The sequence below is a fragment of the Lithobates pipiens genome, unplaced genomic scaffold (assembly GCF_037356315.1).
Source record: "Lithobates pipiens isolate NorthernLeopardFrog02 unplaced genomic scaffold, aLitPip1_a1.2 Scaffold_19, whole genome shotgun sequence".
Taxonomy (NCBI): Eukaryota; Metazoa; Chordata; class Amphibia; order Anura; family Ranidae; genus Lithobates; species Lithobates pipiens.
In genome coordinates, this window is record NW_027507764.1 from 592,913,575 (window position 1) to 592,936,273 (window position 22,699).

The 22,699-nt window shown below is 45.2% G+C and overlaps 1 protein-coding gene across 6 annotated transcripts in view; it reads left to right on the forward strand.

Moving 5' to 3' along the window:
• Positions 1 to 22,266, forward strand: part of CSPG5 (chondroitin sulfate proteoglycan 5) — a 114,836-nt gene extending 92,570 nt beyond the window's left edge. For 5 of the 6 annotated variants that reach the window (XM_077493590.1, XM_077493592.1, XM_077493591.1 and 2 more), the window contains one exon: positions 16,283 to 22,266. In XM_077493590.1, the coding sequence (XP_077349716.1) occupies positions 16,283 to 16,444 (162 nt within the window). In that variant the 3' untranslated portion in view covers positions 16,445 to 22,266. Of the gene's footprint in view, positions 1 to 2,794; positions 2,843 to 16,282 lie in introns of all 6 variants that reach the window. The other variant, XM_077493594.1, reaches the window with a different exon arrangement.
• Positions 22,267 to 22,699: the final 433 nt, after the last annotated feature.

Sequence of the window (22,699 nt, forward strand, 5' to 3'; positions counted from 1 at the left end):
CGGGTGGGAACCTGATCCAGTCGCACCGGCACTTTCAAGTCTCTCCTCCCACTCAGTCAGGGGAATGGTGGAGCCACTCAACTTGGGCACCAGGGCCAGAGCTGATCCTAGCAGTTCCATGATGGTGCCCGCTCCTTCTTCCACGCTCGTTGCAAGAAGGGACATATCCTGCCGGCGACGCCACGTGTGGGGAGATGCAGCATGGTGCAAATAGTCCAGTTGCAGAGAATGCAGAATCCAGTAGCTCACAACATACCTGGTGGGAAGGAACCCAACAGGGAACATTAACTGCAATATCAGCAATGTGTAGCAGAGCAGGTCTCAGATGTGCCGACGGTGTCTGTCTTGATCTGGGCGGAATGCGGCCTGGCCGGTCCAAGGCCAACGGGGAGGTCTCCAGAAAGATTCCATGACCCGCTGACCCCTGTCCCTGTCTGATGGGTGACCTGTCTCTACACTACCCACATGCGAAATGCGCACCAAGCCTGGGAGCCGGGGCCTTAAATAGGCTCTGCCTGACTCAAGATGGCTGTTAGAGTCACATGGGGGGGGGGCAGTATCCAATCAGTCACCAGTGACCCTGGAAAGCATAGAGGAACCATTTTTCTTTTGACTTCCTCTCCCCTTCCTATGCTGCTGTGGTTGAGCGCCACCTGCTGTGGAGAAAGTAGACTGCACCTGCCTACAGATGCAACAAGTTATATAATTGAGGCAATGCGCACCAACATGGATGCTGGTCATGTTAACATCAGTTTGGCAGTCTGGGGATGGGCGACTGCGACTCAACCTCATGTTTCACATATAAGTGTCATGTAATGCGTGTTTATTCATGACTGTAGATGAATTACTGAGATTTGTATCAGAGATGTTATAGAGGGGAGGGCCCTAATTATGGAATTTATAAAAATAGATGCAAAAAGCCTGAATCGCTCTTTATAGTATATGGAGAATATATGAAGATAACCCTGATGTAGCCACAACTCCTCTCCTGAAATAATCTGCTCTGCTGGAGGACTCTGCTCCTTCCCCTATAACTCTCCTCTCCTGAAATACTCTGCTCTGCTGGAGGACTCTGCTCCTTCCCCTATAACTCTCCTCTCCTGAAATACTCTGCTCTGCTGGAGGACTCTGCTCCTTCCTCTATAACTCTCCTCTCCTGAAATACTCTGCTCTGCTGGAGGACTCTGCTCCTTCCTCTATAACTCTCCTCTCCTGAAATACTCTGCTCTGCTGGAGGACTCTGCTCCGTCCTCTATAACTCTCCTCTCCTGAAATACTCTGCACTGCTGGAGGACTCTGCTCCTTCCTCTATAACTCTCCTCTCCTGAAATACTCTGCACTGCTGGAGGACTCTGCTCCTTCCTCTATAACTCTCCTCTCCTGAAATACTCTGCACTGCTGGAGGACTCTGCTCCTTCCTCTATAACTCTCCTCTCCTGAACTACTCTGCACTGCCGGAGGACTCTGCTCCTTCCTCTATAACTCTCCTCTCCTGAAATACTCTGCACTGCCGGAGGACTCTGCTCCTTCCTCTATAACTCTCCTCTCCTGAAATACTCTGCACTGCTGGAAGACTCTCCTCCTTCCTCTACAACTCTCCTCTCCTGAAATACTCTGCACTGCCGGAGGACTCTGTTCCTTCCTCTATAACTCTCCTCTCCTGAAATACTCTGCACTGCCGGAGGACTCTGCTCCTTCCTCTATAACTCTCCTCTCCTGAAATACTCTGCACTGCTGGAAGACTCTCCTCCTTCCTCTACAACTCTCCTCTCCTGAAATACTCTGCACTGCCGGAGGACTCTGTTCCTTCCTCTATAACTCTCCTCTCCTGAAATACTCTGTACTGCCGGAGGACTCTGCTCCTTCCTCTATAACTCTCCTCTCCTGAAATACTCTGCACTGCTGGAAGACTCTCCTCCTTCCTCTATAACTCTCCTCTCCTGAAATACTCTGCTCTGCCGGAGGACTCTGCTCCTTCCTCTATAACTCTCCTCTCCTGAAATACTCTGCACTGCCGGAGGACTCTGCTCCTTCCTCTATAACTCTCCTCTCCTTAAATACTCTGCACTGCCGGAGGACTCTGCTCCTTCCTCTATAACTCTCCTCTCCTGAAATACTCTGCACTGCTGGAAGACTCTCCTCCTTCCTCTACAACTCTCCTCTCCTGAAATACTCTGCACTGCCGGAGGACTCTGTTCCTTCCTCTATAACTCTCCTCTCCTGAAATACTCTGTACTGCCGGAGGACTCTGCTCCTTCCTCTATAACTCTCCTCTCCTGAAATACTCTGCACTGCTGGAAGACTCTCCTCCTTCCTCTATAACTCTCCTCTCCTGAAATACTCTGCACTGCTGGAAGACTCTCCTCCTTCCTCTATAACTCTCCTCTCCTGAAATACTCTGCTCTGCCGGAGGACTCTGCTCCTTCCTCTATAACTCTCCTCTCCTGAAATACTCTGCACTGCCGGAGGACTCTGCTCCTTCCTCTATAACTCTCCTCTCCTTAAATACTCTGCACTGCCGGAGGACTCTGCTCCTTCCTCTATAACTCTCCTCTCCTGAAATACTCTGCACTGCTGGAAGACTCTCCTCCTTCCTCTACAACTCTCCTCTCCTGAAATACTCTGCACTGCCGGAGGACTCTTCTTCTGATCATCAGATTTTTTTCCCCTCCTCTATGCTTGGCTGGCTCCGCCTCCCTACATTGTGACATTTTCTGGCTTAGCTTAGACCACGCCCCTTGGTTTCTGACGCAGTGCCGATATTCACATGATTTTTTTTTCTCATTGACTGCAGTAATTTTCGTATCTGTCATGAAAATATAAAATCAAAGTGAGCGGAACTGTAAGTACAACAAATCTTATCAAAGACAAATATTTAGCCCCCCCTTCTTTATCACCACAATGGCGAATGCCGGGTCTCCGCAGCAAGCATAGGCGGGGGAGGAGGTGGGGGGGTTCTGGTGGGAGTTCTCTTCTCCATTTCGGTAGTCCGGTTATTATTGAATATTTATTCGTTTATTTTGGGTTATTTTTGTGATTTACCAGCCTGGCGCTGAGAAGCGTGCCAATCAGGCAATCACATACTCACAAAGCTGGCCTCTGATTGGTCAGGTTGGGTCATTTTGGTCTAATAAATTATGTTTTTCTAAGAAATACCTACACTAAGAACACCCATTGGAGGATTTTAGATTCTCTGTCAAATCAAGCAAGTTTGCAAATGTAACTTTTTATTGGTTCCTTTACCCTGCTGTCCCCTACAGCTCTGTCCTGATTGGCTCTGCCAGTTGACATTTCTTGGCAGAAATCAACCTCACCACCCCCCACCAAATCTCTTATCTTGCATAACTAGAAGCATCCTAAAATTCTGATTGGTGTATTAAGCCTCCTACCCCCCCACCCCTTTCAGGATTCATTTGTTTTTAGTCCGCAGATCTGACACCATCCCTTATATATGTCACCCCCTTGTGACAGTAAGAAGGTTTAAGGGGCAAAATAAAAAATGTAGATGCTGTCTAAAATTACAATAAAAAGAAAACAATTTTTTAGGTGTTTTGTTTATTAATGTTTATTAAGATTTTATTTATTATTATTTTATATATATATATATATATATATATATATATATATATATATATATATATGTATATATATATATATATATATGTATATATATATATGCCATTATTGTAACATTTATATAGTGTGTATAAATAACATTTTATTTTAATTATGTATCTTTAATTTTATTTACATATTTTTTATTTTATGTTTTAAAGCTATATAAATGTATTCATGTTGCAATATTTAATTAAACTCTCACGGTGCGTTCACCTTTTCAAGACCCACCAAGGCCATTTTCCTTTGAAATGTATATATATATATATATATATATATATATATATATATATATATATATATATATATATATATATATATAAAAGCCAATATTGCAGAATTTTATATATAATTTTATTTTTATTTTGTGTTTTTATTTTTTTTATTTTATTTATGTATTTATTTTTAGTGTATTTTTTTTTTTATAAGTATATAAATGTTGCAATCTTTAATCTCTAAATATTAAATATTATATTTAGATATTTAATCTCTAAATATTTCAATAAATATATCAATACTTAATCTATAAATATTTAATATTTAAATTAATTTAAATTAAATATTTAATGAAATATTTCATTTAATATATATTTAATTATATACACTAAGTATATATAATGCATTCAAATAAAAATGAAAAATACAATTTCATTTTTAATTGTATTTTTTACAGTATATATATATATATATATCAGTGGCGGCTGGTGCTCAAAATTTTTGGGGGGGCACAAATAAACTGAAAAACACTGAAAGCCGCCCCCATCAATTGCAGCCTCACTGTGCCCATCAAATGCAGCCATTGTGTCCATCAATTGCAGCCATTGTACCCATCAAACGCAGCCACTGTACCCATCATATGCAGTCACTGTGCCCACCACCACCCCTCACTTGCGTATCTTGCAGCACCCCCCCCGCGCGTGTCTGCGCCAGAACCCCCCCCCGCATCTCTGTCACCCCCCTCCCCATGCTCGGCTCTGGCAGCACCGCCCCCCTCCATGTGCGGCTCTGCCAGCACCGAAACCACCCCCCCCCCTGCCCCCCCGCGTGCGCTCGTCTCTGGTGGAGGGGACTTAGTGCAACAGCTCCTCCAGCAGGTCTCCTCCGCTCCTCTTCCTAAGCGCCAGGCATCTCTGTGCCCTGAGCCCACCCTATTTTAAGGCCTATTAGAGCCTCTGGCTCTAATCAGGTGTTTCAAAAAGTACCACCCACCCCCGATATAGGAATCCATGTGTCCGGTGTCCTGAAAGGGGCTGGGCGCATGGATGGGCGGGCGGCACCTGTGCGCCCACAGAGTATGGGCCGCCACTGATTTATTTATATATAGATATATATATATATATATATATATATATATATATATATATATATATATATAAATAAGCCAATATTGTAGCATTTTAAATACTGTATAAAAATACAATTTTATTTATAATTGCATTTTTATACAGTATACATATATATATATATATGTGTGCCAATATTGTAACATTAAAGTGGTAGTAAACCCATTAAAAAAAGAACATGTCTCCGGAATGTTACCTCCATGTTCGCGGGCTCCGGTGCTGTGATTGGCCGGAGCCGCGATGACGTCACTCCCGTGCATGCCACGGCACATCAGCTGAATGAACGGCACAAACGGGCAGTTTCTTCGGTGCACTTGTGCCGATGACGGTGTAGGTTTAGGTGATATTCACGGTACCTACAGGTAAGTCTTATTATAGGCTTCCCTGTAGTGAAAAGAGGTGTGTAAGGTTTTACAACCACTTTCATATACGGTACTGTATAAAAATACAATTTTATTTGAATTTTTTTTATACATTTTTATAAGTATATAAATGTTGAAATATTTCACCTCTTCAAAACTAAGTGTATATAATGCATTAAAATAAAAAAATAAAAATTCTACATTTTATTATATATATATATATATATATATATATATATATATATATATATATATATATATATATATATATACAGTGGTGTGAAAAAGTGTTTGCCCCCTTCCTCATTTCCTGTTCCTTTGCATGTTTGTCACACTTAAGTGTTTCGGAACATCAAACCAATTTAAACAATAGTCAAGGACAACACAAGTAAACACAAAATGCAATTTGTAAATGAAGGTGTTTATTATTAAAGGTGAAAAAAAATCCAAACCATCATGGCCATGTGTGACAAAGTGATTGCCCCCTAAACCTAATAACTGGTTGGGCCACCCTTAGCAGCAACAACTGCAACCAAGCGTTTGCGATAACGTGCAATGAGGCTTTTACAGCGTCCTGGAGGAATTTTGGCCCACTCATCTTTGCAGAATTGTCCTAATTCAGTTACATTAGAGGGTTTTCGAGCATGAACGGCCTTTTTAAGGTCATACCACAACATCTCAATAGGATTCAGGTCAGGACTTTGGCTAGGCCACTCCAAAGTCTTCATTTTGTTTTTCTTCAGCCATTCGGTGGTGGACTTGCTGGTGTGTTTAGGATCATTGTCCTGCTGTAGAACCCAAGTTCGTTTCAGCTTGAGTACACGAACAGATGGTCGGACATTCTCCTTCAGGATCTCTTGGTAGACAGCAGAATTCATAGTTCCTTTTATCACGGCAAGTCTTCCAGGTCCTGAAGCAGCAAAACAGCCCCAGACCATCACACTACCACCACCATATTTTACTGTTGGTATAATGTTCTTTTTATAAATGCAGTGTTCCTTCTACGCCAGATATACTTGGACACACACCTTCCAAAGAGTTCCACTTTTGTCTCATCGGTCCACAGAATGTTGTCCCAAAAGTCTTGGGGATCATCAAGATGTGTTGTGGAGAAATTGAGACGAGCTTTGATGTTCTTTTTGCTCAGCAGTGGTTCTCTCCTTGGAACTCTGCCATGCAGGCCATTTTTGCCCAGTCTTTTCCTGATGGTGGAGGCATGAACGCTGACCTTAACTGAGGCAAGTGAGGCCTGCAGTTCCTTGGACGTTGTTGTGGGGTCTTTTGTGACCTCTTGGATGAGTCGTCGCTGCGCTCTTGGGGTAATTTTGGGCGGCCGGCCACTCCTGGGAAGGTTCACCACTGTTCCATGTCTTCGCCATTTGTGGATAATGGCTCTCACTGTGGTTCGCTGGATTCCCAAAGCTTTGGAAATGGCTTTATAACCCTTTCCAGACTGATAGATCTCAATTACTTTCTTTCTCAATTGTTCCTGAATTTCTTTGGGTCTCGGCATGATGTGTAGCTTTTAAGGATCTTCTGGTGGACCTTACTGTGTCCAGCAGCTCCTATTTAAGTGATGCCTTGATTGTGAACAGGTGTGGCAATAATCAGGCCTGGGTGTGGCTAGAGAAATTGAACTCAGGTGTGGACAACCACAGTTATAGTATGTTTTAACAAGGGGGGCAATCACTTTTTCACACAGGGCCATGATGGTTTGGATTTTTTTTCACCTTTAATAATAAACACCTTCATTTACAAATTGCATTTTGTGTTTACTTGTGTTGTCCTTGACTATTGTTTAAATTGGTTTGATGTTCCGAAACACTTAAGTGTGACAAACATGCAAAGGAACAGGAAATGAGGAAGGGGGCAAACACTTTTTCACACCACTGTATATATATATATATGCCAATATTGCAACATTCATATACTGTATAAAAATAAATGCATTTTTATATAGTATATAATTGTTGCAAAATTGGTTTGGTCGTTGAAACAAAGTATATATAATGTATACATTTTTTTACAGTTATAGAATTTTTGCAGTATCGGCTTGGTCATTGATACAAAGTACTGTATATGTTATTTATTTGTTTCCACCATAGTTTTGTTTATTTATTTTTATTTACACTTTAAATAATAGTATTGATGTATGTCTTGGATCAACATGGCAGGTTTCCTTTTTCTGAGCTCCCCCAGTTGTCCCTACTGTTGATCCTGCACGTAGACCCTTTATTGCTCGTCGATCCTGCCAATAGAGCCTTTATTGACCGTCGATCCTGCCAGTAGACCCTTTATTGCCCATCAATCCTGCCAGTAGATACTTTATTGCCTGTCGATCCTGCCGGTAGACCCCTTATTGCCCATTGATCCTGCCAGTAGGCCCTTTATTGCCCACCGATCCTGACAGTAGACCCTTTATTGCCCGTTGATCCTGACAGTAGACCCTTTATTGCCTGTCGATCCTGCCAGTAGACCCTTTATTGCTTGTTGATCCTGCCAGTAAGTCCTTTATTGCCCATCGATCCTGCCAGTAAGCCCTTTATTGCCCGCCAATCCTGACAGTAGACCCTTTATTGCCCGCCAATCCTCACAGTAGAGCCTTTATTGCCCATTGATCCTACCAGTAGACCGTTTATTGCCTGTCAATCCTGCCAGTAGACCATTTATTGCTTGTTGATCCTGCCAGTAAGCCCTTTATTTCCCGCCAATCCTGACAGTAGACCCATTATGGCCCGTTGATCCTGCAAGTAGAGCCTTTATTGCCGGTCGATCCTGCCAGTAGACCCTTTATTTCCCATTGATCCTGCCTGGAGACCCTTTATTGCTCGCTGATCCTGCCAGTAGATTCTTTATTGCCCTTCCATCCTGCCAGTAGACCCTTTATTACCAGTTGATCCTGCCAGTAGACCCTTTATTGCCCCTCGATCTTGCCAGTAGACCCTTTATTGCCCATCGATCCTGCCAGTAGACCCTTTATTGCCCAATTGATCCTGCCAGTAGACCCTTTATTTCCCATTGATCTTGCCAGTAGACCCTTTATTGCCCATCATTCCTGCCAGTAGACCCTTTATTGCCCATCGATCCTGCCAGTAGACCCTTTATTGCATGTTGATCTTGCCAGTAGACCCTTTATTGCCCATCGATCCTGCCAGTAGACCCTTTATTGCCTGTCAAACCTGCCAGTAGACCCTTTATTGCTTGTTCATCTTGCCAGTAAGCCCTTTATTGCCCATCGATCCTGCCAGTAGACCCTTTATTGCCTGCCAATCCTGACAGTAGAGCCTTTATTGCCCGTTGATCCTGCCAGTAGAGCCTTTATTGCCCGTCGATCCTGCCAGTAGAGCCTTTATTGCCCATTGATCCTGCCTGGAGACACTTTATTGCCCGTCGATCCTGCCAGTAGACCCTTTATTGCCCACCGATCCTGCCAGTAAACCCTTTATTGCCCATCTATTCTGCCAGTAGACTCTTTATTGCCCGTCGATTCTGCCAGTAGACCCTTTATTGTCCATTGATCCTGCCAGTAGACCCTTTATTGCCCATCAATCCTGCCAGTAGACCCTTTATTGCCCATCGATCCTGCCAGTAGACCCTTTATTGCCCATTGATCCTGCCTGGAGACCCTTTATTTCCCAGCGATCCTGCCAGTAGACCATTTATTGCCCATCGATTCTGCCAGTAGACCCTTTATTGCCCATCGATCCTGCCAGTAGACCCTTTATTGCCCATCGATCCTGCCAGTAGATGGGCAATAAAAGGTCTACTGGCAGGATCGACGGGCAATAAAGGGTCTACTGGCAGGATCAAGACTGAAGGGGGGGGAGTGGAGGTCAGATTTAGGCTCTATATACTGTATACATACAGTTGGTACTGTTAGCAAATTGCTGGAAAAGGTGGCGCCATTGCATTCTATTAGTTATCAGAAGTCTTGTTGGTGGATGGTAAGGACCCGACCGCAGATCACCCGCTAGTAAAACCCGGTTCAGTAGAATCAGTTTCCATACTGGTATTAATCTTCATACCCATGGTTATTTACAGAGGGTGCCCTCTTTGTTTCAGTTTCCTATATACCTGGAAAAAAGAAATCCGCCGGCCGCCCTCGGCTCAGCCAGCCGCCATGGCTCTGGCTGAGGACGTCTCTTGTGATCTGACCGAGAGCGGACGTCTCTCGGTCAGATCACAATCTGGATCATTCCAAAGAAAAACCGAACAAATGTTATCACATGTATAATTATTACAAAGCCGTCCCGTCCCTCGCCGTTATTAAAAATGACCTTGTGCTTCACTTTGTAGCCAGAATTTTTTTTTTATTATTCAAAAGTCACCCAAAAATCTAAAATAAAATTCAATGTTCTGTGTGAGAATCCAATTATTCTCCTTATTCCTCTCCCAGGCATTTTAGTCAATATTACTTTCAATGCAGCTTTTAACAGATTGCCTGGTGACAATGACCAAATTATCTGGTGACAATGACATCTGAAAATGGGTGGGATATATTAGGCAGCAAGTGAACATGTTGTCCCTGAAGTTGAAAGAAGAAAAATGGTCAGGCATAAGGATTTGAGGGGCTTTGACAAGGGCCAAATTGTAATGTCTAGAGGACTGGGTCAGAGCATCTCCAAAAACGCAAGCTCTTGTGGGATATTCCTGGGCTGCAGTGGTCAAGGCTGACCAAAAGTAGGCCGAGGAAGGAGAGCCAGACAACTGGCCAAAGGATCATGGAGGGGCCAAGGCTCATTGATGGAGATGGGGAGGGAAGGCTCATTGATGTTGGTGGGGAGGGAAGGCTCATTGATGGAGAAGTGGAGGAGGCTCATTGATGGAGATGGGAAGGGAAGGCTCATTGATGGAGATGGGAAGGGAAGGCTCATTGATGGAGATGGGGAGGGAAGGCTCGTTGATGGAGATGGGGAGGGAAGGCTCATTGATGGAGATGGGAAGGGAAAGCACATTGATGGAGATTGGGAGGGAAGGCTCATTGATGGATATGGGAAGGGAAGGCTCATTGATGGAGATGGGGAGGGAAGGCTCATTGATGGAGATGGGAAGGGAAAGCACATTGATGGAGATTGGGAGGGAAGGCTCATTGATGGAGATGGGGAGGGAAGGCTCATTGATGGAGATGGGGAGGGAAGGCTCATTGATGGAGATGGGAAGGGGAGGCTCATTGATGGAGGTGGGGAAGGAAGGCTCATTGATGGAGGTGGGGAGGGAAGGCTCATTGATGGAGATGGGGAGGGAAGGCTCATTGATGGAGGTGGGGAGGGAAGGCTCATTGATGGAGGTGAGGGGGAATCACTGATAGAGGTGGGGAGGGAAGGCTCATTAATGGAGGTGAGGGGGGAATCATTGATGGAGGTGGGGGGAATCATTGATGGAGGTGTGGAGGGAAGGCTCATTAATGGAGGTGAGGGGGGATTTATTGATGGAGGTGGGGAGGGAAGACTTATTGATGGAGGTGTGGAGGGAAGGCTCATTGATGGAGGTGAGGGGGGATTTATTGATGGAGGTGGGGAGGGAAGACTTATTGATGGAGGTGTGGAGGTAATGCTCAATGATGGAGTTGGGGGTGGAAGACTCATTGATGGAGGTGGGTGGGGTAGACTCATTGGAGTTGGGTGGGAGGGAAGGCTCATTGATGGAAGTGGGGAGGGAAGGCTCATTGATGGAGGTGGGGAGGGAAGGCTCATTGATGGAGGTGGGGAGGGAAGGCTCATTAAAGGAGGTGGGAGGGAGACTCATTGATGGAGGTGGGGAGGGAAGGCTCATTGATGGAGGTGGGGAGGGAAGGCTCATTGATGGAGATGGGGAGGGAAGGCTCATTGATGGAGATGGGAAGGGAAAGCACATTTATGGAGATTGGGAGGGAAGGCTCATTGATGGATATGGGAAGGGAAGGCTCATTGATGGAGATGGGGAGGGAAGGCTCATTGATGGAGATGGGAAGGGAAAGCACATTGATGGAGATTGGGAGGGAAGGCTCATTGATGGAGATGGGGAGGGAAGGCTCATTGATGGAGATGGGGAGGGAAGGCTCATTGATGGAGATGGGAAGGGGAGGCTCATTGATGGAGGTGGGGAAGGAAGGCTCATTGATGGAGGTGGGGAGGGAAGGCTCATTGATGGAGATGGGGAGGGAAGGCTCATTGATGGAGGTGGGGAGGGAAGGCTCATTGATGGAGGTGAGGGGGAATCACTGATAGAGGTGGGGAGGGAAGGCTCATTAATGGAGGTGAGGGGGGAATCATTGATGGAGGTGGGGGGAATCATTGATGGAGGTGTGGAGGGAAGGCTCATTAATGGAGGTGAGGGGGGATTTATTGATGGAGGTGGGGAGGGAAGACTTATCGATGGAGGTGTGGAGGGAAGGCTCATTGATGGAGGTGAGGGGGGATTTATTGATGGAGGTGGGGAGGGAAGACTTATTGATGGAGGTGTGGAGGTAATGCTCAATGATGGAGTTGGGGGTGGAAGACTCATTGATGGAGGTGGGTGGGGTAGACTCATTGGAGTTGGGTGGGAGGGAAGGCTCATTGATGGAAGTGGGGAGGGAAGGCTCATTGATGGAGGTGGGGAGGGAAGGCTCATTGATGGAGGTGGGGAGGGAAGGCTCATTGATGGAGGTGGGGAGGGAAGGCTCATTGATGGAGGTGGGGAGGGAAGGCTCATTAAAGGAGGTGGGAGGGAGACTCATTGATGGAGGTGGGGAGGGAAGGCTCATTGATGGAGGTGGGGAGGGAAGGCTCATTGATGGAGATGGGGAGGGAAGGCTCATTGATGGAGATGGGAAGGGAAAGCACATTTATGGAGATTGGGAGGGAAGGCTCATTGATGGATATGGGAAGGGAAGGCTCATTGATGGAGATGGGGAGGGAAGGCTCATTGATGGAGATGGGAAGGGAAAGCACATTGATGGAGATTGGGAGGGAAGGCTCATTGATGGAGATGGGGAGGGAAGGCTCATTGATGGAGATGGGGAGGGAAGGCTCATTGATGGAGATGGGAAGGGGAGGCTCATTGATGGAGGTGGGGAAGGAAGGCTCATTGATGGAGGTGGGGAGGGAAGGCTCATTGATGGAGATGGGGAGGGAAGGCTCATTGATGGAGGTGGGGAGGGAAGGCTCATTGATGGAGGTGAGGGGGAATCACTGATAGAGGTGGGGAGGGAAGGCTCATTAATGGAGGTGAGGGGGGAATCATTGATGGAGGTGGGGGGAATCATTGATGGAGGTGTGGAGGGAAGGCTCATTAATGGAGGTGAGGGGGGATTTATTGATGGAGGTGGGGAGGGAAGACTTATCGATGGAGGTGTGGAGGGAAGGCTCATTGATGGAGGTGAGGGGGGATTTATTGATGGAGGTGGGGAGGGAAGACTTATTGATGGAGGTGTGGAGGTAATGCTCAATGATGGAGTTGGGGGTGGAAGACTCATTGATGGAGGTGGGTGGGGTAGACTCATTGGAGTTGGGTGGGAGGGAAGGCTCATTGATGGAAGTGGGGAGGGAAGGCTCATTGATGGAGGTGGGGAGGGAAGGCTCATTGATGGAGGTGGGGAGGGAAGGCTCATTAAAGGAGGTGGGAGGGAGACTCATTGATGGAGATGGGGAGGGAAGGCTCATTGATGGAGGTGTGAAGGGAAGGCTCAATGATTAAGGTGGAGAGGGAAGGCTCATTGATGTAGGTGGGGCAGCCAAGGCTCATTGATGGAGGTGGGGCGGCCAAAGCTCATTGATGGAGTTAGGGGGGAAGGATCATTGATGGAGGTGGAGAGGGGAAGTCTGGCCCGTGTAGTCCGATCCAATAGAAGAGCTACTGGAGCTCAAATTGCTGGTAAAATGAATGCTGGTTCTGATAGAAAGGTGTCAGAACAAAGAGCATCACAATTTATTGTGTATGGGGCTGTGTAGTCGCAGACCGGTCAGGGTGTTTATGCTGACCCATTTCCACATGCTAAAGGCACCTACAGTGGGCACGTGAGCATCAGAACTGGAGCACAAAGCAATGGTAGGCGGTGGCCTGGTCTGATGAATTCCAGAATGGTTTGAGGAACCAAACAATGAGTTTGAGGTGTTGATTTGGCCTCCAAATTCTCCAGATCTCAATCCAATCGAGCATCTGTAGGATATGTTGGAAAAACAAGTCCGATCCATGGAGGCCCCACCTCACATCTTACAGGACTTACAGGATCTGCTAGTGATGGTTTGGTGCCAGATACCGCAGCATAACATAGGAGGTCTTGTGGAGTCCATGCCTTGAGGGGTGGTCATAATGCTATGGCTGATTGGTGTAGGCAAATAAATATATATGTACATAAAGCAGCAAGCTGATTTGCTGCAAAGGGACTCATTGAAAGATTTCCTTATATTTCTGAAGCTCATTTGCTGGCCGGATTCATTCGACGTATAAAATCACTTTTCCATTTTCCCAACATTTAGATTTGCCTTTCCTGTATAATGAATCCTGCACCAGTGCCGTATCTGTATTATGGCCAATGTTCAATTTGCCAGCACTGAACATTTTTGCACATTTGTTGTTTTTTAAATCAGGAATCGTTTTATCACAGGAATGGAAATCGATTGGACCTTTTTTTTTTTTTTTTTTATAACTATACCCCCCCCCCCCCCCCCATTTTTTGTAAATGAACAGTCAGTAATTGCATCCTCCATATTATTTTAGTAAAAAAAAAAAAAAAAAATACATATATTATTTTCATTTAGTAAATGGTAAGAATTGTTTCGGGATGTTTCATATTTGCCAACCAGCAAATGGCAATCTTTCAACAGGATCAGCAGCTTTTAGGAGGCTGCAGGGAGATCAGATTACACACTCTGCAGAATGACGCAGAGAACAAGGAGAAATCCCTCCACCTCTCTCCGAGCGGAATAAATTCACATAGACCATCTCTATCACTCATCTGTGCACAGGACTGGACCAGCATGATTTGCACACAAAATATTATGCATGGGCCCTCAAATAAATGTTTATTTGTAAAATATAGATTTAATATAAATAATAGGACATCATAAAAACCTGTAAGATTCAGCCTTGTAAAAAACAAAAAAGGATCATAAATCATGATGATCTCTTCAGTTTGATGTTACTCAGCTGTTTGCCTTCAGCCTGTCTCTCACTGATTGAAACTCAGTGAGAAGCCATCTGACTTAGCAGGCAAAGACGGGAAGGGGGAAGGGCAGAGTCACCCATCTGGCTCATTCAGTTGCGTGTGTTATCAGGGGCGTAACTATAGGGGGTGCAGCAGTCGCAACCGCAACTGGGCCCTGTGATGCAGGGGGCCCATGCAGCCCCCTCTACATATGGCCGGCAGCAGCATAGGCAGCTCGGGGTACCAGTGCACCATGCACACGGGTGGCTGGAGGTGGAGGGTGACTAGCAGAGCTCCATGCTCGGCTATCGCACTGGCTACTCTTTAGTTGTGAATTCCCCGCATGACCTGTGTCCTCGGCCGGCTCCTCAGAGTACCCTTCTCCTGCGCCATGCATTGCCGCTCAGTCTGATGTCTGTTCTCCCCAGCCAGAGTTGAGAGCTGCCCTGGAGAAAAGGACCTCATCTCTTCTGGGGATGGGGACCCCATCCTGCCTAGGGACAGTCCCCCAATGGGGCACCTAAAAATAAAAAAATAAATAATAAAAAAAATACTGATGCCAGTGGTGGAACTACAGGGCTCACAAAGGTCATACCTATGATCACGCCCTGGAGTTCCACCGCCGGACTCGGAGGGAAGGGCCCTGGCTGGGGTTCAGGGGGGCCCTTCATGATTTCTTGCATTGGGGCCCTGAAGAGTCTAGTTAGGCCACTGTGTGTCATATTGACTATTTTATTATTCACTCCAAATCAATAAAATATATACAAAACCCTAAATATTACAATTGAATACTGTTTCCTGGTTTGCTCCCATAGCTGCTTCTAAAAGTAGAACTAAAGCCAACGTTTTTTGATTTTTTTTTTGGATAGAGTAAGGGAGGGTTATAACCCCTGTCGGTTTTATTTACATGTGTCCCATTGGGGGAGATTTCCCTTCACTTCTTGTTCCTGCCACAACAGGAAGTGAGAGCAAATCCTTCCAAACTGTGGCGAATCCCTGGTAGTCACCAGAAATATTGTCCCCATTGGAATATTTCCAATCTATTCCTGTTCTACTGAAAACTGAAAATGTGGGGATTTTCTTTTACTTTCACTCTCAATGTTAAAACGGAGGTCCACCCTAAAGTGGAGCTTCCGCTCATTGGAACCCTCCTCCCCTCCGGCGCCACAATTGGCACCTTTCAAGGGGGAGGGGGTGCAGGTACCTGTACAGTACAGGTATCTGCACCCTCTTCCGGCATAGATATCTGGAGAAGGTACGCCCCTTTCCGCAGAATCTACGCCCCTTTCCTAAGGTCCCCCGCTGTCTGCTGGGAAACACACGGATCCCAGAGACAGCGGGGACCATCCTTATTGCGCAGCGCGACTCGCCGGGAAATGAAGCCGCAAGGCTCCACTTCCTGATTCCCATACCCAAGATGGCGGCGGCAGCACCCGAGAGACGATCGAGAGATCGGCTTCGGGGTGCCGACATCGCGGGCGCGCTGGACAGGTAAGTGTCACTATTTTAAAAGTCAGCAGCTGCAGTATTTGTAGCTGCTGGCTTTCAAAAAAAATAAAAAAACGGCGGACTCCCGCTTTAATGGTCAACAGGACAAATAGAGAGGGCGCATTTTCCTGATGGGGGCAAAGTCAGCAATAAACACCTGACAGGAGTTCTAATCCCTTTCCGCTAAAGCTAAAAACAAACATTTTGCCTTTAGTTATATTTTAAGTGTGGCCCATATATTACGTATCCACAAGTTCCCTATAGAATCCCCATGACAAGCAAGTTCTGGGGAACAGCCATGGGTCCTCACCACACCCCCCATTTCATTCAGTGCTTTATTCATCTCACAGTGACCTTCTGTCTTCCAGGAGGACCCCAACGCTCCTCAGAAGGTCCAGGATCTGCCCAAGGCTTGCTTGAAGGACGAAGAACCCTTTAACATTCAGAACTCTCTCTCGCCCAAGCACGAGTGCAGCAAAGGGGATCCAGACATTGTGGACGTCAACTGTGTCCTTAACAACCTGACATGAGGAAAAGGATTAGACGGAGGAACCTGGCGGAAGATGTGTGTGCCATCTTCTCTGAACTTCTCCAGTGCTGGAGGTGGAAGTGGCACCACAGACCACGGCCCCCTCCAGCACTGCAAGGGGTTTCTTGACTCATTACCACACCACCCTTCTAATGTGCCCCCTTTCCCTGGCATGCTTTGGTGTAATTTGTACAGAGATATGCAGAAAGATGAACCTGTGTTATGGAGGTGATGAAAGACCACATCTGGTGTACAGTGTATGGGCGGAGGTAGATTGTGTCTCTTGTGAGTAAACGCTGCAAAGAGGAAACATTTATCCGAGTTCCGGTCAATTCAGAACTACTTTTCTCTCCATACAGGTCAATGGGAATGCAAAAAGACGCTTAGGAGGTCAACTACAAGTTCAATGCAAATTCACGTTTAGTAACTAACCCTGGAGAACCAAAGGCCACAAAGCATTCCTCGACTTCCTTAGGGGGTCCTGATGGTCAGTCGTTGGTTTTCCCAGATTGTGGTTTTGGCTGCCTAGTTTTTTTTTATGTGTTTTTTCTAATCAAAATCTTATATTTATTAACCATCTTTTTTTACTTTTTTTTTTTTTTTTACTTCACTTCTTTTGTAACTTTCATATAAAAAAATCTATAGTTCCTCAGGTGACTGATGCGAAGTGTCCTACCTGGATGAGAAAAAATCTTCCCATGGTGAGAACAGGAAGACGTTCGTTCCCTCCACCTCTTACCCAGCCGAGAATCATAAGCTTTACATTGGGGGAACTGACTAAAAAACATTTAAAGGGAAACTATAGTATTTTTACAGCTTTTTTTTTAAAGAGGATACATTGTTCATGTTAACTTTTTGGTTGGTGCTAATGTTTTAAAAGCCTTCTTTTTGTATATAGTTTATAAATGTATATGTACAGTACACAGGGACAATCATAGCGATACGTCGACTGCATTTTTTTTTTCTGGGTCAGATCTGATCCAACTGCAGCCAGCAGACCTTCTGTTGGGTCAACCAACCTTATCTCAGCAGTCCTTAGGCTAACATGGTAACCACATTCCTTGATATAAAATGACCAAAAGAGAGGGAAATCAAAATGTTATACAGGAAATACAAATATTTAAAAATGGAAGACAAACTAGTAAAGTGTAAAAGCTGTGTCAGAAAAAGAGACTTATGCCGCGTACACATGATCGGACTTTCTGGCAGACTTGGTCTGGTGGACCGGAATCCGGACAATTCGATGGTGTGTGGGCTCCAGCAGACTTTTTTTTCCCCAAAAGTCAGACGGACCTAGAAATAAAACATGTTTCAAATCTATCCGACGGACTAAGAATTCTTCCCACTGATCACCAATGTAAGGAACATTCTTTGCACTGGCCATCAAAGTAAAGGGTATTTTCCATGGCACCCTAGGGTTCATCGAATTGTGGCTAATTGATCTCCCATAGGATGGTGCCCAGGTCCATCATCACTTGGCAACTAACCATCATTGTAAGGGGGGGGGAGCATTCTTCCCACTGACCATTCATATATGGAGCATTCTTCTCATTGACCACCACTATAAAGGGGGACATACTTCCCACTGACAACCAATGTAAGGAGCATTCGTGAAGAAAGAAAGAAGAAAACTCTCATGGGCATTTGCATGTAAGGAACATTCTTCCCACTGATCACCAATGTAAGGAACATTCTTCTCACTGATCACCAATGTAAGGAGCATTCTTCTCACTGATCACCAATGTAAGGAGCATTCTTCTCACTGATCACCAATGTAAGGAACATTCTTCTCACTGATCACCAATGTAAGGAACATTCTTCCCACTGATCACCAATGTAAGGAACATTCTTCTCACTGATCACCAATGTAAGGAACATTCTTCTCACTGATCACCAATGTAAGGGACATTCTTCTCACTGATCATCAATGTAAGGAACATTCTTCTCACTGATCACCAATGTAAGGAACATTCTTCTCACTGATCACCAATGTAAGGAATATTCTTCTCACTGATCACCAATGTAAGGAACATTCTTCTCACTGATCACCAATGTAAGGGACATTCTTCTCACTGATCACCAATGTAAGGAACATTCTTCTCACTGATCACCAATGTAAGGGACATTCTTCTCACTGATCACCAATGTAAGGGACATTCTTCCCACTGATCACCAATGTAAGGGACATTCTTCTCACTGATCACCAATGTAAGGAACATTCTTCTCACTGATCACCAATGTAAGGAACATTCTTCTCACTGATCACCAATGTAAGGAACATTCTTCTCACTGATCACCAATGTAAGGGACATTCTTCCCACTGATCACCAATGTAAGGGACATTCTTCTCACTGATCACCAATGTAAGGAACATTCTTCTCACTGATCACCAATGTAAGGGACATTCTTCCCACTGATCACCAATGTAAGGAACATTCTTCTCACTGATCACCAATGTAAGGGACATTCTTCTCACTGATCACCAATGTAAGGGACATTCTTCTCACTGATCACCAATGTAAGGAACATTCTTCTCACTGATCACCAATGTAAGGAACATTCTTCTCACTGATCACCAATGTAAGGAACATTCTTCCCATTGATCACCAATGTAAGGAACATTCTTCTCACTGATCACCAATGTAAGGAACATTCTTCTCACTGATCACCAATGTAAGGGACATTCTTCCCACTGATCACCAATGTAAGGAACATTCTTCTCACTGATCACCAATGTAATGAACATTCTTCTCACTGATCACCAATGTAAGGAACATTCTTCTAACTTGCCACTAAAGTAAGGGGTATTTTCCTAATGACTAATCTTAGCAGCAGTTCCCTAAGACATAAAAAATATTTCAAGGGTTCCTCTGGGGTTGAAAAAGGCTGTTCTATAGTTTCCCATTTAAATAATGTCCTCCTGGTGAACAAAATAGTCTGCTCTAACAGGCACTAATCAGCCTAAACATTCGACTATACTATACTATGATGGAGGAACCCAAATTTTGACTATAAGACCATGTACCAAGTGTTTCAGCAAAGCCCCCAATCCATGTAACTTTAGAAAAGCCACATCTATCAGTCCTGCAGTTTGGGGTTTGGCCTCAAGGTCCCCAAAATTCATATTTGACTCAATAAAGTTCCTCCATTTTGTATGGCGGATGCAATTTTTATCACCTGCTTTAAGCTTCAAAGCACACCAGTGTGGTTAAATATAAAAAACAATTATAGGAACACCGCGGGTTCCTGATCTCCCGAGTCTGTACCAATCACCTAGCAGAGTCCTCTTTTAGGTAAAATGGCAGCTCTCTGCTCTTCTGTCAATAAAGAACCCTCCAAAAGGACAAAAGCCACCAGAAAATTCCAGACATGTCTAATGATGGCTGCTTGGCGTTAAAGCACCTGCCCTGAAGTCTTAAACTAAATTTCTAGAACTGGATTTGCAGACATTCCCTGTTGTCTTGGTCTTGGCGTGCTCACTCTTGGCTTTTGGGTTTACAGCTGGTTAAAAATTCGTTTTTAGTCAGGGATCTCAGGGTGAGCGACCTTTACAGCCCAGGGATTCGCCTTCAGGTCCCCCTCGGACATTAACCTAAATGCACCTGTCCTCAGCCTGTAAGCAGATAACGTATTAAGAATAGGCTAAAATTAGTGATCAGTCATTGGTATGATAAACAGGAAAATATTATAAGAGAAGAATATAATAAAAAGTGTTATATAATAGAAACGGTCAATAAATAAAAGCATAATACAGAATTAAAAAAAAAATGGAAGTATAACGGGGCGGGAGCTGGCCTTGAGTTTGATAAACCAATCTTAAAACTGAGGAAGGACCTCCCATGAATTAAATAGCAAAGATTTTTCGGTAGACGTGGCAAGAAGCTCTCCGTTAATCCGCACCCTCTCCGGTGACGTTACCTTACGGGAATGTATTATCTTAAGACTTATCTTGATGTAATCCTCTTTTTCTAATCAGAGCAGAGGTATAAATAACTGTTAATATGGGGTTTAAGGTGAGGGAATTGGTGTTTGTCAGGACGGAACGCTGTACCCGTTACGTATCGTCCTTTTATCTTGATTGGCCTTGTACTGAGAATGAGGCCGGAAAACATAGACTCTGTATCAATAAAATACTATTAGAGGGTGGTACTGCTTAAGGCAGCCCTTGGCTTCATTCACCAGCTGTTGGTGCGAGGGAGATATGGGGCCCGTCTCTTCCCCCGGGATCACTCCATTGATACATGGATAGGTTATACTTGTACCAATGGCCATCGTATTGCTTCTGCACGCTCACAAAATATTTCCAAAGTAGAGGACAACTTTTAGGAAGAGCCGGGGTCATCCACAAGGCAACCTAGGCAGATGGCTACAGCCTGATTAATGCCCATGGGGCCTAGATATGACCTTTAGTCTACTGTCCAGGAATTGGTTGAAGAGTGGTGGAACCAATACCATTTCCTTGCTCATTGCCCAGGCCCCAGTGAATGCGCATGGGGGCCAGATACAACTTCCATTCTCCTACGATAACCCAAGAATCAGTTGAAGGGTGCCGGGACCAAAGCTGGTTCCTTGCTTCTTGCCTAGACCCCAGTGAGTGTCCATGGAGTCCAAACTTAACCTTCATTCTCCTGCAATAAGCCAGGAATCTGATGTAGGGTGGTGGGGCTAAAGCAATTTCTTTGCCTAGGGCCCAGTGAATGCCCATGGGGGCCAGCTACAACCCCTATTCTCCTACAATTACCTAGGAATCAGTTGAAGAGTAGTGGGACCAAAGCCATTTCCGTGCTCCTTGCAGGACCCAGTGAATGCCCATAGGGCCCCAGATACGACCTTCATTCTCCTGAAATAACCCAGCAAGCAGTTGAGAGATAGCGGGGCCAAAGCCATTTCCTGGCTCCTTGCCTATAGCCCAGTAAATGCCCCTCAGGCCCAGACTCAACCTCCATTCTCCTGCAATAAGCCAGGAATCTGTTGTATTGTGGTGAGACTAAAGCAATTTCCTTGCTCGTTGTCTAGAGCCCAGTGAATGCCCATGGGGGACAGATACAACCTTCATTTGCCTGCAGTCACCCAGGAACCAATTGGAGGGGGGTGGGACCAAAGCAATTTCCTTGATACTTGCCTAGGGCCTTGTTTTCCCCCAGAAATTGTCACATTGACTTGAGTGATACGCTAAATTGTACTGTCAAGAGATTACAACAGGCCATAGGAAGCCTTTTCATGTTCAAAGCTTATGACTGGCTGGCAGACAGGAAGTTAGTTCAGTAATAATGTTTCTGGAGCTTTGTGATTGGTGCTAAATTTTAATGCAGTGGTTCATGAGTGGCTCAACTCGGCTAGTGATCACAGGAATAGGTCACCAGTGGCCCCTGGATGTTAGCTAAGGGTATTGGTTAGATATCAGTATACATCACTAACTCGGGAAGCCTAGAAATAAATGGTGAAGAACATCATCCATAAATGTTTCCTCTTTGTATGGCGCCAATTCGTGGGACTTCCAGAAACCGTGCCACGATCAACGGTGGAGAAGGCTGCTCGGAGTCTCTCATTGCCCCCCCATAAAAGAAGTAGACAAGCATTAGACATGTGATGCGTGTTGTTTGGCGTGTGCGTGTGTGCCCCGCGTGTTTCCGTTTCCGCTCCAGTCGGCCATGTTGCCCTTGTTCTACCGCGATGTGTGATTTCTTATAAGACAACAAATGATAAAAAAAAAAAAACCTTCGCTGTGCGCAGCTGAATTTTTTTGTACTTTCACCCGAATTTTTTTGGAAATACTGTAAAAAATAAAAGGAGAATCCGAATAAAAAAAAGTTTTTAAACTTACCAGCAGTCTCGGTTTTACTTACAGAAAAAAATCTTGAGAACGGAAGACATCATCACGGCCTGACAAAGGTTTGTACACCCTGAAGCTTGGTCCTCCCCCAGTGGCCATTAACATGGGGTTGTCTCCTCCCCCCCCCCCCCCCGTGGCCATTAATATGGAGTTGCCCCTTCCCCCCTATGGTCATTAATATGGAGTTGCCCCTTTCCCCATGGCCATTAGTATGGAGTTGCCCCTTTCCCCCATGACCATTAATATGGTGTTGTCCCCCTTCCCACTCCCCCATTGATATTAACATGGGGTTGCCCCCTTCCCCCTATGGCCATTAATATGGCGTCCCCCCCATGGCCATTAATATAGATTTGCCCCCTCCCCACATGGCCATTAATATAGAGTTTCCCCCCATAGCCATTAATATGGAGTTGCCCCCTTCCC